At 38.7% G+C, this 16,090-nt stretch overlaps 1 protein-coding gene across 2 annotated transcripts; it reads right to left on the reverse strand.

Moving 5' to 3' along the window:
* Nucleotides 1-478: 478 nt before the first annotated feature.
* Nucleotides 479-13,404, reverse strand: ZNF281 (zinc finger protein 281). 2 transcript variants are annotated; one of them, XM_012459567.2, is made up of 2 exons: nt 13,326-13,404; nt 479-13,103 (listed from the first exon to the last, which is right to left on the reverse strand). In XM_012459567.2, exon 2 carries the CDS (start codon nt 13,083-13,085, stop codon nt 10,395-10,397), a length of 2,691 nt encoding a protein of 896 aa, XP_012314990.1. In that variant the 5' UTR covers nt 13,086-13,103; nt 13,326-13,404; the 3' UTR covers nt 479-10,394. The 2 variants fall into 2 exon arrangements, with proteins under 2 accessions (XP_012314990.1, XP_012314991.1); XM_012459568.2 differs by having other exon boundaries at nt 479-13,099; nt 13,326-13,399.
* Nucleotides 13,405-16,090: the final 2,686 nt, after the last annotated feature.

Consider the following 16,090-nt stretch of genomic DNA (forward strand, 5'->3'; position numbering starts at 1 on the left):
GGTTAGGAGTTTGAGACCAGCCTGGCCAACATGGTGAAACCCTGTCTCTAATTAAAAAAAATACAAAAATTAGCCAGGTGTGGTAGCAGGCACCTGTAATCCCAGCCACTTGAGAGGCTGAGGCAGGAGTATCGCTTGAACTTGGGAAGCAGAGGTTGCAGCAAGCAGAGATCATGCCATTGCACACCAGCCTGAGCCACAGAGCAAGGCTCCATCTCAAAACACACACACACACACACACACACACACACACCCAGTTTTATTACAAAAGACAATTCTAAATCAAATTTGTAAAGTAAAACTGTAAAATTATCTAAACATCTTTTTTCATCCCTAATTTAAAATCAAGTGATGTTGTATTTATAAAATACGATAAAATAGATTCATTTATAAATTCCAGCTATTAATATGCTTCAGTTTCATATAAACGGTGGCAATATCAGAATTTTTAAGATATCCATTACCAAAGTAAGAACTATTTAAAACATTTTTGTTCTACTTTATTAAAATAATACATTGAGGTGATCATTTCTAAGATCCATTTCACATACTCACAATATATTTACTTAGTATCTTTAACATAATTTCCACCTTTCAATACATATTTCTAGAAATGCATTATAATCTTACGAAATGAAAAATTTCAGTTTTCTCCAAACAACAGTTCCCTAACTTACATTTGAAAAACCCTAACAACTGCTCCTGTCCAACATTTGAGAGCCACCTAAAAGATGTGAAGTGGCTATTCTTGAAAATAAGGAAAAAATGGATATTCCTTATACATATGTGAATCAAGATTCCCAAATATAGTATCTGTTCTGTGAAGCCCAATTTTCTAGGAATGTTTATAAGAAATGAGCTTTTTCAAAACTCAAGTCAGGTTCAGGCACTAGTTTGCCTCCTATTGATAGGCTAAACTTCTTGCCTTTCTCTTCACAATCTTAACAGCTCTAAACACATTAATCTTATTTATTGCAGAGCAATGTCCCCACCATCTGCTCTTGCTAGTATTTCTGAAAGTGTATTTTATACATTCAGCCACCAGTGATTTGTGTTCTGAATATTTTATTAAAAAGCAAATACGTGTATAAGATACTTTATAAGCCATGTAATTCAGATGATCAAGTTTATCTGTACTAAACTTGATCATCTAAATAACTGCATGGCTGATTTGGTACAGATAAACTTTATCATCCAAATAACTACACATGGCTTATAAACAAAATTGACTTATGAAAGACAATTCTACATATACATTGAATTTCTGCTCTCACATTCACTATGAATGAAAATATCATTTACTTTGTATTACAAGTCAGTTGTTTAGTGTTTTTTTCCAATTCATATACTTATCCACAGCGAATTACAGTAATTCAAAAATTTCATTTTAAGAGAGAAAATTTAATGTTATCAGAAAAAAGCTTGAAAGCAAGGGACTCCTTTTTCTCTCATAGTTTCCTAAATACTACCTCTTCTCCTTTTTATAGGACATATACAGTAGCATTATTAGCAAAAATACCATTATATCCTTTATATACCTTTGTCTCTCCTTCTCAAATATCAATTAGTTTCAGACATTTAATAAAATCAAAGTGAACAAAATGAAAAACTGTAATTTCTTTCTTTTTTTTTTTTGAGACAGAGTCTCACTCGGTCACTCAGGCTGCAGCGCAGTGGCCTGATCTTGGCTCACTGCAACCTCTGCCTCCAGAGTTCAGGCGATTCTCCTGCCTCAGTCTCCTGAGTAGCTGGGATTACAGGCATGCACCATGTCCAGCTAATTTTTTATTTTCAGTAGAGACAGGGTTTCTCCATGTTGGTCAGGCTGGTCTCAAAGTCCCGACCTCAGGTGATCTGCCCTGCCTCAGTCTCTCAAAGTGCTGGGGTTACAGGTGTGAGTCACTGCGCCCAGCCATGTTCTATTCTATCAGGCCACTCTAGAAATCTTCCCAAATTACATTTTAGTTTTGCCTTCATATACATTCCTATGACTCACCAGCAGTACCCCACAGGAACCCATTATCAGTTGGCCATTATTACCAGTCTTCCACATGTATCTAATTCAAATGTTTAAGGTCTGTAAGTGTATGACCATGGTAAACATACCAATTAATATTAATCTCCTTAGATCTTTCTTCACTGTCCTTACGCAACAGTCACTCCTTCCCTTTCTAAGACAAATCTGTCACAAGTTTTAATGGTTTGTTTTTTACAGCATGTTCAACATTCATATGTTGTTTTTTAATAGTTTTTCAACTATACCTGGACACTCTATGTTAAGTGTTGTCATAACCTAATTTTTTATTTACTAAAAATAAGAAGCAATTTTTTTTTTTTTTTTTTTTTTTTTTTGAGACGGAGTTTCGCTGTTGTTACCCAGGCTGGAGTGCAATGACGCAATCTCAGCTCACCGCAACCTCCGCCTCCTGGGTTCAGGCAATTCTCCTGCCTCAGCCTCCTGAGTAGCTGGGATTACAGGCACGCACCACCGTGCCCAGCTAATTTTTTGTATTTTTAGTAGAGATGGGGTTTCACCATGTTGACCAGGATGGTCTCGATCTCTTGACCTCGTGATCCACCCGCTTCGGCCTCCCAAAGTGCTGGGATTACAGGCGTGAGCCACCGCGCCCGGCCCTAAAAATAAGAAGCAATTTTAAAAGTTAGTGTAATGGTTTCTAATTACCCTTGCAAATTTTCTAAACTAAACCTTTAAGAGATCAAATTACCAACATAAACATTCATAAAAAGAATACACAGCTAAATATTCCAAATGTGACTGAGTATAGAAATATGTATGATTATCTTAATGGACATCATGAAGAAATTAAACATTTGGACATTCTACAGCTGTACCCTGAAATCCAAAGGAATAAAATTCCTCAGCAATTTACCTTACAAACAACATAATCCTTAAAATGCTATATTAACACAATTTTAAAATGCTTATTGTAAGGCTACTTATAAAAAGTGAAAGCAGTATAAGATCAAGTTTTAAAGTGATTTAATGCATTTATGCAGTGCTAGGAAATCTTGCTCAGTTTTCTAATATGCTTGACTGAATAAAATTTACATATTAGAAAAAAGAAAAAGAAAAAAGAATAAATCTGCCATGGCCTGGGGTATAAAAAATAATAATAAATTTTAAAAAAGAAAATTGACATGTTGGGTCTATTAAATGCAAACATTTTCATAATTTTTATCCCTATACCTTACTAACTTGCAAGATGAAAACTTCAGGTCTCATTTCAGTCTGCTTTCTAATCTATACTAGGCACTTTTATTGTTTTGGGCCACAAAGTAAAAAAACTGCAAGTCTTAGAAAAGCTCTTTCCAGTTCCACCACTAAGCTGATGAAGGTCATGGGTTGTCTATTCATGGAGACCCACAATGATACCCATTTACAGTTCTCATTATCCTCCAAAAAGAAGGAACTCTCTTTCAAATGTTTGCACTTGGCTTCCTTGTAGGAAGAGCCTAGTTTATGCACAAACATAAAACAGTTATACTGCTGCTGATCTTGTCATCCAATTTTGCAATCCATTCTTTAAAAATGAATCTAAAAAATGTCACTTCCAGACTTTAAAAACTGTATTTATTCCAAAACTCAGTATTTAAAATTATAGGTCCCATTTAAAACTTTAACTTTCAAATAGATAATACTTATAAAACAAGATTCTTATCTAACATAGAATAAACAAATGAACTAGTCACACGTTAAGATTGTAAACATTTTTTCAAAGCAAAACAAAAAGTAATTAAGGGCTTCCAATTTTTTATAATCACTCACACTTTTCCTTTGTTGTAACACAACATGCCTTTATACACTGTATTTGTAAATTTATTTTTTGGTGGGTAAAGAATTTGGATTCAGAGCTTTGGTCTTAATTCCTCAATTCTGTTCATATCCATTTGATCACATATAACAATTTTGACTGCAATTGTTCCAGTAAGAAAAAAGTTATTTAAAAATTCTTAATAACCAACGGAAGCTGTGTGATTTTATCAGTTACTAAAGATTTAATACATAAACACAAAGATTAGCCATCTTTTTCCTAGATTGGAAATGTAAACAGAAGTTCACCACAGTTGTCTGTTAAGAGTTATTTATTAATTGTTCCACAATAGTTCTAAAGTTCATAACAAACCAAAGTACTGAAATAAGTCTGAACTGAAAGAACAAAATCAGAACACAGTTTTCCAACTAAAGATTCTCTTTACTCTTTTAACACTGTTAATATTGGAGTAAATTTTATATTCCCTATTTTCCTTCAAAATCTATTCCTTTTCTTCTCCATTCTAAGATATCCCTTCATTCCCTTTACACTCAATCCCTGCCCATTATTCTTCTATTCCCTATAAACACGGGAAACATATTTTCCCCTCTGGAGTATAAGGTCCAAATCATTACGTTTTTCTCCAGCTATCTATCTACACTTCCCAAGATACCAATTTCAACATATAACATGCTTTACAAGGTTTATCATGCACAGTACATTTCAACCTAGGTACTCACACTCAGGCTATAATGAAGTACAGTCTGTTATTAACAACTCAATATTATTCCTCCTAGGTAAAAAGGTGTAGGTTGGCTTGGGGTTTTTTCACTTTTGCCCCAACTTATGTGGGAAGCTACTCTGCCACTGAAGAACCACAGTAGCTGACTGTAATCGTTGTACACTATAAACACAACTTTGTTAACAGAAAATAATGAACTACTGTCAAGTCTACCTATATGGTAGTTATTATGAGAAGTGCAAATAATTATAAAATCTATTCAACTAATTACTAGACCAGCTTATCATAAAACTCTATGGCTTTATAGTAACCTAAATGAATTCCCTAAATGCTAAGTTGTAAAACTGCAGATAAATCAATTCAGAAGCACCCCCAATATTTGATTTTTTTGGGGGGGTAACTTTCTAATTATCTATATAATAAAATTTCAATATTTAGGATGCCTTCTAAATTCTTAGCCTGGGGTCCATAACTAAGAATTTATTTCAAAGTTGGAGATCTCGTGAGCACGTAGACTGGCTTGCACATTTTCATTTGTTGATGTATCTCCACTAATGTAAAGGGGCTGGGGGGCCATCAATTCCATCAGCTGCCCACAGAGTCTGTGACCCAAAAAAACATTATGCAGGACTTCTATGAGTAAGCCAAAGATTAATCAAGAATTTAAATACAATCTATTTAAATTAGTCACACTCAAATACAGTTAAGTATAAGACAATAGAATTCTAAAATGCTGTGTTCGTGCTAATGTTCATTTTAAATGTTACCAACAATATAAAAAAATATAACGAGAATACAATATTTTCCCTCAGTATCTATCAGTCTCATAGAGGGTACAAGCAGACTGGTAAACCACCACAGATCTCTCTTCTTAAACACCAGGAAGGATCCCATAACAAAATATTCATGGAACATTACTGACATAACCTCACGATGCATGGATCATATCACAGCACTAACAAAAGAGTCTTGTATCACATTTTAAAAATGAAATCCTATCAGCATGTATCAGAGAAAACATGAAGACCAAAAAACTCAGAAAATGATAGTCTTCAGGTATGTTTTACTCAAAAAGTAGAAGTTTGAAGTTCAGAAGCTAATTATTTTAGGTGAGGGAAGTTCTTCTATTTAATAAAAGCCTATGTGGGGCCAGGCGTGGGGCTCACGCCTGTACTCCTAGGACTCTGGAAGTCCAGGGCGGGCGGATCACAAAGTTGAGACCAGCCTGGCCAATATGGTGAAACCCCATCTCTACTAAAAACACAAAAATTAGCTGGATGTGGTGGCTGGCACCTGAGGTCCCAGCTACTCAGGAGGCTGAGGCAGGAGACTCGCCTAAACCTGGGATGCACACGTTGCAGTGAGCCATGATCCCGCCATTGCATTCCAACCTGGGCGACAGAGCCAGACTCTGTCTCAAAACAAAAAAACAAAAAAAAAACAAGAGCCTATGAATTTGGAAGGTGGAGATTCCATGTGACCTCATGATGCCATATTGTTCAAACTGTCACCCTATCATCTGGCATTTTGTAGTTAGTTATCATTAGTAGCATTCAGGCTTAAATGCTACTAAAGGCAAGTGACTACAAAATGCCAGATGACAGGAATGAATACAAACATTTGCCTCTCTCATCTGATAAGCCTAATACAGAAAACTAAAGTAGAAATAGTTGTATCAGTTTGCAACTTTTTAAAAACACGCTAAAAATTAAAGTATAAATGTTTTTCACTGTTCTCATTATTAAATTATATCAAAAATACTGACCAGCAATTGCTAAATTATGGTAGTCCTTATTCTGAATTTCCAGCAGCACAACAGAAATCCAAAAACATTGTTTCCTACTTCATACCCTAACATCTTAAAAAAAAAAAAAAAAAAAAAAAATCTTAATTTTAAAATGATCATATTCAGAGACAGACATTCCACAGAAGAAATAAAGGCTGGTGGACAGGTTAAAAAAAAAAAAATCAATTTGTTAGGGTCACTCTAGAACACAGAATAAGTTACCTGTACAAAGAAATCAAAAGTTGGATTTCAATGCAGAAATCATTGAGATTCAAACACTTGTTCAAGAAAATGACCAAATCTAGGAAACACCTTTGGGCAAAAAAAAATTGTAATAAAATAAAAAATTACATTTCCTAATCACAGAGCCTTACAAGTACAAATATTTCTCTACAGAGAAATTCATGCTTATACTCAATATAAATCTTTATCACTGGGCGCAGTGGCTTACATCTGTAATCCCAGCACTTTGGGAGGCTGAGACAGGTGGATCATCTGAGGTCAGGAGTTCAAGACCAGCCTGACCAACATGGTGAAACCCCATCTCTACTAAAAACACAAAATTTGCCAGGCTGGTGGTGCATGCCTGTAATCTCAGCTACTTGGGAAGCTGAGGCAGGAGAACTGCTTGAACCCGGGAGGTGGAGGCTGCAGTGAGCTGAGATTGCACCACTGCACTCCAGTATGGGCAACAGAGCGAAACTATGTCTCAAAAAAAACCAACACAAAACTTTATCATTTCCTGTAATACTATCATATACCAAAAAAACCAAAGCCTCAAAGACCTATTTGAGACCTCTATTTCTCCTTTAATGTATCTATTCCCAATTCCTTAACATTGTAGCCACTACATTTCAAAGCACAATTGTCTTATGATCTATTTTTCTCCTTCAGGTTTAAAAGTTTACTAATATTATTACATATTCCCAAATTTTCAGTTTCTGCATCTTATTTATAGGTTTAGCGCTTTCCTTCTAATATTTATACTCCCAACTTTTTAAAATATTGCTATGATTTAATACCTTCTTCCTGCCTAAAATACTCAAGACCATTGTAATCTAAATCATACTGTCATTTTATTACAACTTTTTAATCTAAAAAACATTTTTTTTTCCAAAACTGGTTCCATAACATATTACAACCTTTTTGAGGCAGAAAAGGATCCACCTAAAACCAGAAGGCAATGGAATCTGATTTAAAATAAAGCCTCAATAAATAATTTCTCTGGAGTAGTATTAAGATGGCTAACCCAATTTAAATGAAACATATTCTTATTTATATAATATTAAATTTCTATTCTTCCATATTACTATGCACCTAAAACATATTCAATGTTCATATAATATTCAATGTTCATAAAACATTACATTTCCTAATCACAGAGAATTTCATAACATTGAATATAAATGTATTTCAAACACTGAAATATAACTGTTTTATGAACATTGAATATTTTATGAACATTGAACACTGAATATGTTTTAGGTCCACAGTAATATAGAAGAATAGAAATTTAATATTATATAAATCTGAATCTTTTTTTTTTTTTGAGATGGAGTCTTGCTCTGTCACCCAGGCTGGAGTGCAGTGGTGCAATCTCATCTCACTATAACCTCCACCTCCTGGGTTCAAGCAATTCCCCTGCCTCAGCCTCCAGATGAGCTGGGACTACAGGCACACATGACCACGCCCAGTTGATTTTCTGTATTTTAGCAGAGATGAGGTTTCACCGTGTTGCCCAGGCTGGTCTCAAGATCCTGAGCTCAGGCAATCCGCCTGCCTTGGCCTCCCAAAGTGCTAGTATTACAGGCGTGAGCTACCGCGCCCAGCCTTGAATCCAATTGCAACTAAAATAAACCTAGAAACATAAAATACGTAAGTTAAAAAAAATACAATTAAAATACAAGCCTCTAAATTGCAGGTTATGCCATGGATGTGAATATTTTATAAAATGTTAATAGAAAAATCTGAAAAATGTGACTGGATATTAAGTGATACCTCCTTTCTTCAATTTTGTGATTAACAGGACTTTTATTGGTAGTAAACTAGAGCAAACAATCAGAATAATACATATGCAGTATTCAGTACACACAATAAAAGTTAAAGAAATTCAAAACCTGTATAAAACAAACTGGAGAAAAATCATACAGCTTAAGAGATACAGTGGTAAAGGTCCTCTCCATCCTTGGATTACAGCTTGTACTCTGTACTCAATAGAACTTACCGCACTTACTGAAATAAGAAATAAACACTTTTTAGTACTGAGTGTATTTAAGAAGATTAAGTACATTTTCTAAGAATCTTGTAACGACAAGTTGATGACCCTTTAGCTGCTAAAGCTAAAGGTAGGAAAGTGGGAAAAGGAAATTAACTAATACTTTGTAACAATTTTTAATATTTCTTATTTTCCAAACACTGCTTTTATAACAGAAGTGTTTTACACTTGCACAATATTAATTACTTTATTATACATGGAAGCCTGCGGTAGGCTGATTACACAATAAGACTGCAAACAACCAGTGGTACTTTTCTGACGTCAGAAGAGTACATAAGACTGAAACATCACCAAAAGTACATAAAAAACTCATCAGCATAAACATCAAAGTACATTAAAAAATATAATCAGGAAAAAAATACAATTGCTAAAAAGCAGTTAAGAGTAGAGCCACTGCCTATCAGTAGCTTCAAATGGCAATTAGCGTTCATAGGAAGTTTTGATGACTTTACAAGACCCCTGTACAACACTAATGCACCCTTCTGCGAAAATGTACATTAAAGGCCGCAATTTCACAAAGAGGTTCTGATGTTACTACTATATGCAGACACATTCTTATCCCTCACAGGAGTTATGTCACCAGTTGGAATCATAACCTTATTAATATCTATCCAAGAACATGAGGTTTTATTATATATGGAAATCTGTGGGTTTTTTTAAAAAAAGGTGGGTTTGAGAGATGTTTACCCTACTGTTTTGTATTTGGATGCCCTAATAAAGCGCATAGTGAATTACCTACTGGAATGTAAATGGTTCTAAAATTAAAACTGTCAAAATAGAAAGAGGGAACAAAGAAGGCCCGGGAACTCTTAAGAAAGAGTCTAAAAACAAAAATTAAAAAAACAAAAACAAAAACAAAAACATAAGTGTAGTTAATATGTAATAGCACAGAAAAAGAAGAATCATTTTAGGCCATGTATAATAAATAATGCATACCCCAAATTTCAGTTAATTATAGGGGTTCTAATACTGGAACCAGCTAATCACTTGGGCTTCAACACTGTACTAGATGTCAGTAGAATCGCTTAATGGAATTACAGCCTTGTTACAGTTGGGATGAAGAGAGGGTGCTTTTTTTTTTCCTTCTTTTGTTAAAGCTATCATTCCAGGCTTTGATCAAAGATCCAAGAATATTTGTTCTACCAGGCTGGAATGAATGTGGTTTGGAAGTTCAGAGTACATTTAAAAGCTGCAACAAAATATAGGTAGCCAACAATCTCAGAATTTTGGATCAGCCCAGATGGAGATAGCAATTTGAAATGTTTTCGATCCCTTACTTAAATGACGAAATGTACATCAGCCCAGAGAGAGCAATTTGAAATGTTTTCGATCCCTTACTTAAATGATGAAATGTATATCATACTATCTGTAAATTGGATATTCCATTACAGTGATAACGTACAGAATTCCCATGCGTTATTACACTTTCCTGAGAGTAAAGCAATTAGAATAACCTTAATCCTAGCAACAAAGGTTTTTTTGTAGGGTTTTTTGTTTTTTTCGTCTCTTTTTTTTTTTTTTTTTTTTTTTGCATTTAAAACATTTGGGCTATTCCCTGACGATCTATACATGTAAAGTTGATTGCTAAACATTGTCACTTTGAATGTCAAACTATTTTTAATCTACTGATTTTGATTAAAAATCATAATACAAACAGAGCTAAAATCACACTAACAAAATAAACTAAATATGAAAAGTTGCATTGAAAGGGCATTACATTATTCTTAATAGGATCGTGTAGAAACATTCCAATGGCAGTGTTCTCAAAATAAAACAAAATTACATTAGAAGACCCCCAGCCTGGTCACTTTTGGGACCTTACCTGTAACTCTGACTGGTGGGTGTCTTTACTCTTGTACTACATGGCTCACTTACATCAGACATCATATTTGTATACCCTGAGAAATCTGACACTGAAGTCCTTACTCTATGGTCCACTTCTCCATTAGAGTTAGTGATAAAGGTCATTGGCACCCTGCTGCCCGACTTAAACTGAGAACCAAACGCTTGTGCAAAGTTCTCAATCTGGTACGTTGTTCTAGGCTCTATGTCTTTCTGAGGATCTATCTGGCTAGCTAACTCCTGAGATGGAATCTGAAAGCCTGTTGAGGACTCTAAGTTTTTCTGTTCCTTCTGGCTAGTCAATTTCTGAGATGAGGACTGGAAGGCTGATGAAGTCTCTAAGTTCTTCTGAGAATCTATCAGATCATCCAGCTCCTGGGAAGGTGTCAACTGCTGATGTGTAGCATCCAAAGCAGACAAATAAAGACCTGGCTGAGAGCCAAACAACATCCCAAAAGGAGGCTTTGGCAATGAAGATGGCAACACTGAGGTAACAGATGGGCCGAAACCACACTCCAAAGGAGATGTAGTGTATATTTGTTTTTCTGGAAACAAAGTGTGGTTGTGGAGAGGTGAAGACAAACTGACAAATTGGAAACCGTGTCCAAGAGTAAAACCTGCATTAGTGGATTTTTCAAAAGCCTGTTGGAGGTATTTGGAGTATTCTTGCAACATGCTTGCTTTATCATTTGAAGGTGTTTGGGTGCCTGGGCTCAAATTTTCTTCTTGAACCAATTCTGAGTGTTCTCCTGAGGTGTGTAAATCCACTCGTGGTTCTGTAATATTGAAAGGATCCTCTTTCTGGCTCTCTGATTTGTTGGAGTATTGATCCAAAATACTTTGTAAAACCTCATCAGGAATTCCAGACTTGTCATGACAAGACTTAATTTCGGCATTTAGAGCTGAGGAGTCAATAAGTGACAACGGTGCCTCACTGTCCAAAACACTGACACCTGCAGACTGAATGACAGACTGTTGGGAGACCATGTGTCCTACGTTTATAGAAAAGGCACTGTTGCTGCTGGCAGTTGGTAAATATCTTCTTTTCTTTGAAAACTGCATGGCATCATCATAATTACTACTTATTTGACCTTGTTTGCCACTTGTACTTTGGAGAAGACCAATGGTCTCCACACTATTATTCGATACTATGCCAAGTGAGCCACTTGGTTTTCCAGACAAGGATTTCTGTCCAACTATGTCTGGTAATGGTGACACAAAATTAAGGTAGTTTTTATCTGTATTCTTTCTGCTTCCTTTCTTAAAGATCAATTTTGGCACCCTTTTCTGCAGTTCATCTATTCCAGTGCCAATTATGCCTCCACTGGAAGACACAGTAGGCATTTCTACAGAGTAACTCTGCATGTTTATATTATTTGAAATTTGTGATTCATTTGTTTTACCGGTCTTCTGTTCCTTATTTTCCATAGCTATGCTTTTTGACTTTGTTTTTCTCCTTGAAGAACTTGTATTTCCCTGAGACAACACAGCCAGATTACCCATATTGTTATGGTTTGATGACCCAGGTTCCGCACTAGTGGCTCCTTTAACTATGACTTCACCACATGTGCGCCTGTGCTTCAACAATCTATCAGTCCTTGAAAAATACTGTTGGCAAGTGTCACACTTATATGGCTTTTCTCCACTATGCGTCCTCTTGTGTCTCTCCATATGGTACTTCTGAATAAACTTCATGCTGCACTGATCACATCCAAATGGCTTCTCTCTACTGTGAATTTTCTCATGTCTCTGCAGTAGGTATTTCTGAATGAAACCCATACTACACTGGCTGCACTGGAAAGGTCTTTCTCCTGTATGAATGAGGACATGTCTCCGCAGGTGATAGGAGCTTCGAAAAGCAGCACTACAGTGATCACAGATATGAGGTTTCTGACTTGGGGAGAGGATGGCACCTTCTCCATCTCCAACCAAAGAAGGTTTGGAAGATGCACTTGGCTTCCTCTTGGCTTTGATTCCCTGAGATTCTGGCTTTGGCCTTTTTGCCTTTTTGACATTAGTGTCCTGCTTTGGCTCCTCATTGCCATGGTGGTCATCAGTCCTGCTACTGCTGCTGAGTAATACGTCACGGTGGTGCTGGGCTGGCTGCTGCTGGACATGCTGGTGGAGAATACTGAGGTCCTGGATGACGCCGTGACTCCCCCCTTCACCGCCTCCTAGGCCTGGAGATCTCTCTTCAGCCCCAGCGAATAGCCCCCCATAGTGGTGGTGGTGGTGGTGATGGTGGTGGTGGGACTGCTGTTCCTCAGGATCCGCGGGTTTCTCCTGTTTGATGCTAACCAAAGACTGCAAGAATCCCCAGGAGGTCCTCTGCGAGGGGAAGGCCGCGGCTGACGCCGCCGGCTCCTTCTTGAAAGTCATGTCCGGGGCTGGCGGAGGGGGGGGCTCGGCGGCCGGGGCTGCGGAGGTAGAGGAGGATAACACGCATTGCGGGGGAGGGGCGGCCGACCCCGCCGGCCGGGTGAAGCTGGTGACCGGGGGAAGCCGGTGGTTGAACATAACCATACCCTGGGGAAAGGAGGGTTCCATCTCTGCCCTCCTGCCGCTGCTGCCGCCGCCGCCGCCGCCACTACCGCCGCCGCCGGAGCCGCTACCACCGCTACTGCCGGTACCACCGCCGCCACTCAGGAACCCACTGCCGATTTTCATACCCCGGAGGAGGCCTGGCTGAGGAAAGGAGGAGGAAGAGGGAAGAGGGAGGAAAGGAGGTGGAACCGGGCCCCGGGCCGGGACCACCACAGAGCTCAAGACCCCGCCGCGCCGCCGCCCAGATCGCAACGCGCCCAGCACTAATTCCCAGTCCAGTCGCCTCCGGCACCGGCACGCATGCTCCTGCGACTCTCCCCCGGGCCTCGCCCTCTCCCTCCTGGACCCACCAGCAACACTTACGGGTCCCGCCGCCGCCGCAGCCGCCGTCTCCTCCAGTTAATAAAAATAACGCCGTCCTCTCCACAATGGAATTAAAAGCCTCCCGTGTACTGCGCAGCCGCGGCGCAGTGTCTGCTGGGAACTCCTCGACCCGGCCAGAGGGGAGGTCTGAGGAGCCAGGGCGCCTGCGCCGCAGCTTCCGCCCGGCCTGCCTGTCAATCACTGAGGCGGTTGAGCGGAGACGGGGGGGCTTGGGCAGGAGGGGCGGGGATTTGGAGCCCTACTAAAAAGGGGCTTCCGAGGAGCACAGGCGTGATTGGTGGGCTGCACTGAAGGAGATGAAAGTGGTTGAGGGCTTCTGGGGTGGAACCAAAGGGGCGGGAAGTTACCGGGGGCCGTACTACAGCGTGGCGTGGGAGATGCAGAGAAAGGGGCTGGAAAGAGAAGGTGGGGGAAACTGAGGGCTCAGTGTTGGGGCTTTCTTCACTCTAGGTTTTGCAATCCAGTTCTTGAAACAAAATTCAAATCCAGAAGTGGATCATTTAGGGCACTTTGGATTCTATCAAAAAGCATTCAACTGCAAATGCTCAACATTTATTAGAACAGGTTGCTTATGTTATCTCTTGGAATTTGGAAGCACTAATAATGGGCGCATATCCTTTGCAATTATTGGAGGAGCCTGCTTTGAAACCGCAATTAGTGGTACCGTTGGGGGAAAAAAAAAAAAATTGTCTTACTGCCAACCTTCCTGAAGGCTATTGGAAGAGGAAACCGAGCGTAATCCAGGTGCAGCAGTCCTGTAAAACACGCCCACACACATACTTCATTATCATCACATGTTATTTAAATACTCCAGTACCTTAGCCTGGCTAATCAGTCTGTTTGCCACCTTATAAGTGCCTGGCCCTTTATATAGTTTATGAAAAATTAACCACCAGGCCGTACTAAGAGCTCTACTAGGATCCACTCTTTCCTCATCAGCACAGAAAACTGAGAAACTCATTGCCAATTTAGAAATTTTTTTCGTAAGGGAAAATTATGAAGTAAAATCTTTAAAATCAAACTTTTATCAACAAAATCAAACAACAAACATTTATTCAGTACCTAGTGTATACAAGGTACTCGATTTCATGTTAAGCATGCAGAAAATCTAAACTAGACACTTTCCTAGCAAAGGATATTTATAAATGAGAAATTTTAAATAAAAGAACTAGAACTATGACAACAGCTTATTTACAAACTGTATTTTCTTAATGAAATGACATGTACATCTCACAATGTTTCTGGCTAAATAACATCTCACAATTAAATAATAAATTCTATGAGAAATTTCACAATCGAAACTATAGGGATGATTTACTAATACTTAAGGACCTCTCTGAGCCTGCCTTAAAAGCTTAAAAGATAATATTTAATGAGCATTTTGAGATAAGAAGTAATTGTTTTTTTCTAATCCCATGAAACAACATGTAAGTATTCCACCACTTAAACTGAAACTTTAATACGTCAAGTATAGTTGTGATATTGTGAAAGATATATTTGGACTTTGAACCGTTTGGTGGCACACAACTGCTAAAATCCTTGGAATCTCCAAAGTAATAAATGTCTTTTTGTATGCTAATGAAGGCCTGATGGCTGGCAAACCCTAGGTAGCTTCAGGATGGGGGCTGGTCACCGGAAAAACCAAGGCAGGATTAGAGGTTGGGACTTACAGTCCCACCCCCTCAACCTCCGGGGAGGAGAGACGGATTGAAGGTTAAGTTGATCTCCGACGGCCAATGATTTAATTAATCATGCCTGTGTAATGAAGCCTCCATAAAAACCTAAGAAAGGACAGAGTTTGGAGAGCTTCCTATAAGCAAACCCGTGAAGGTTCTAGGAGGGTGGCGCACCCGGAAAGGGCATGGAAGCTCGGCGCCCCTGCCCACATACCCTTCCCTATCCATCTCTTCATCTGGCGATCATCGATATCCTTTGTAATGTCCTTAACAGTAAACCGGAAAACTTAGGTGTTTGCCTGGGTTCTGTGAGCTGCTCTAGCAAATTAAGCCCAAGGAAGGGGCCATGGGAACCCCAATTTATAGCTGGTCAGTCAGAAGCACAGGTGAAACAACTTGGGACTTGTGATTGGCATCTGAAGCAGGGCCAGTCTTGCAGGCCTGGGCTCTTAATCTGTGGGATCTGATGCTGTCTCCAGTTAGATAGTGTCAGAATTGAATTGGAGAATACCCAGGTGGTGGCCGCTGCAGAGCGATTGCTTGCTCGGTATGTGGGGAGAAACCCCTACACATTTGGTCACAGAAATCTGTGTTGATTGTTGAGTGAGAGTATAGGAGAGGCTGAGTTGTTGTGTTTTTTTTTTTTCTTTTTTTTTTTTTCTACAGTAGCTAAGTGTTAAAGACTGAAAGTTCAAAAACTTAAGGCAGTCGTAAAATATTAGTCAATGCCTATGAGAAATGAGGCTGTCCCTTTATTCAGGGTGTCAGTGTTTAATGGTAAGCTGGGATGCATATAAGCTAGTCCAAGCATGAAGGGCAGTAGGACACTCATATGAAAAGCCAACTTTGTTCCTCAGTTATCAAGATAAGAAACCTGTCATTTCTCTCATTCACTCTGTCAGCCTTGAGATACTCCAAGCAGACTTACCTCTGTGTTGTACACCCCATATATCAGGAAGATGAAGAGACCCTGTAAAATAAAATGGAGGGGGAAAGCTGTTAACGCTAATCATTTCAGCAGTAGAAATACCTGAAATCAACTTTCCTGGGAACAGACAAAAGAAGACA

Source organism: Aotus nancymaae, unplaced genomic scaffold (genome assembly GCF_030222135.1).
Source record: "Aotus nancymaae isolate 86718 unplaced genomic scaffold, 86718_ANA_hifiasm-v0.15.2.pri h1tg000039l, whole genome shotgun sequence".
In the NCBI taxonomy this organism is placed as follows: domain Eukaryota; kingdom Metazoa; phylum Chordata; class Mammalia; order Primates; family Aotidae; genus Aotus; species Aotus nancymaae.

What these genes read in the sequence shown, in the direction of transcription:
- ZNF281 (XM_012459567.2), bottom strand. Translation starts at nt 13,085, where the DNA reads ATGAAAATCGGCAGTGGGTTCCTGAGTGGCGGCGGTGGTACCGGCAGT.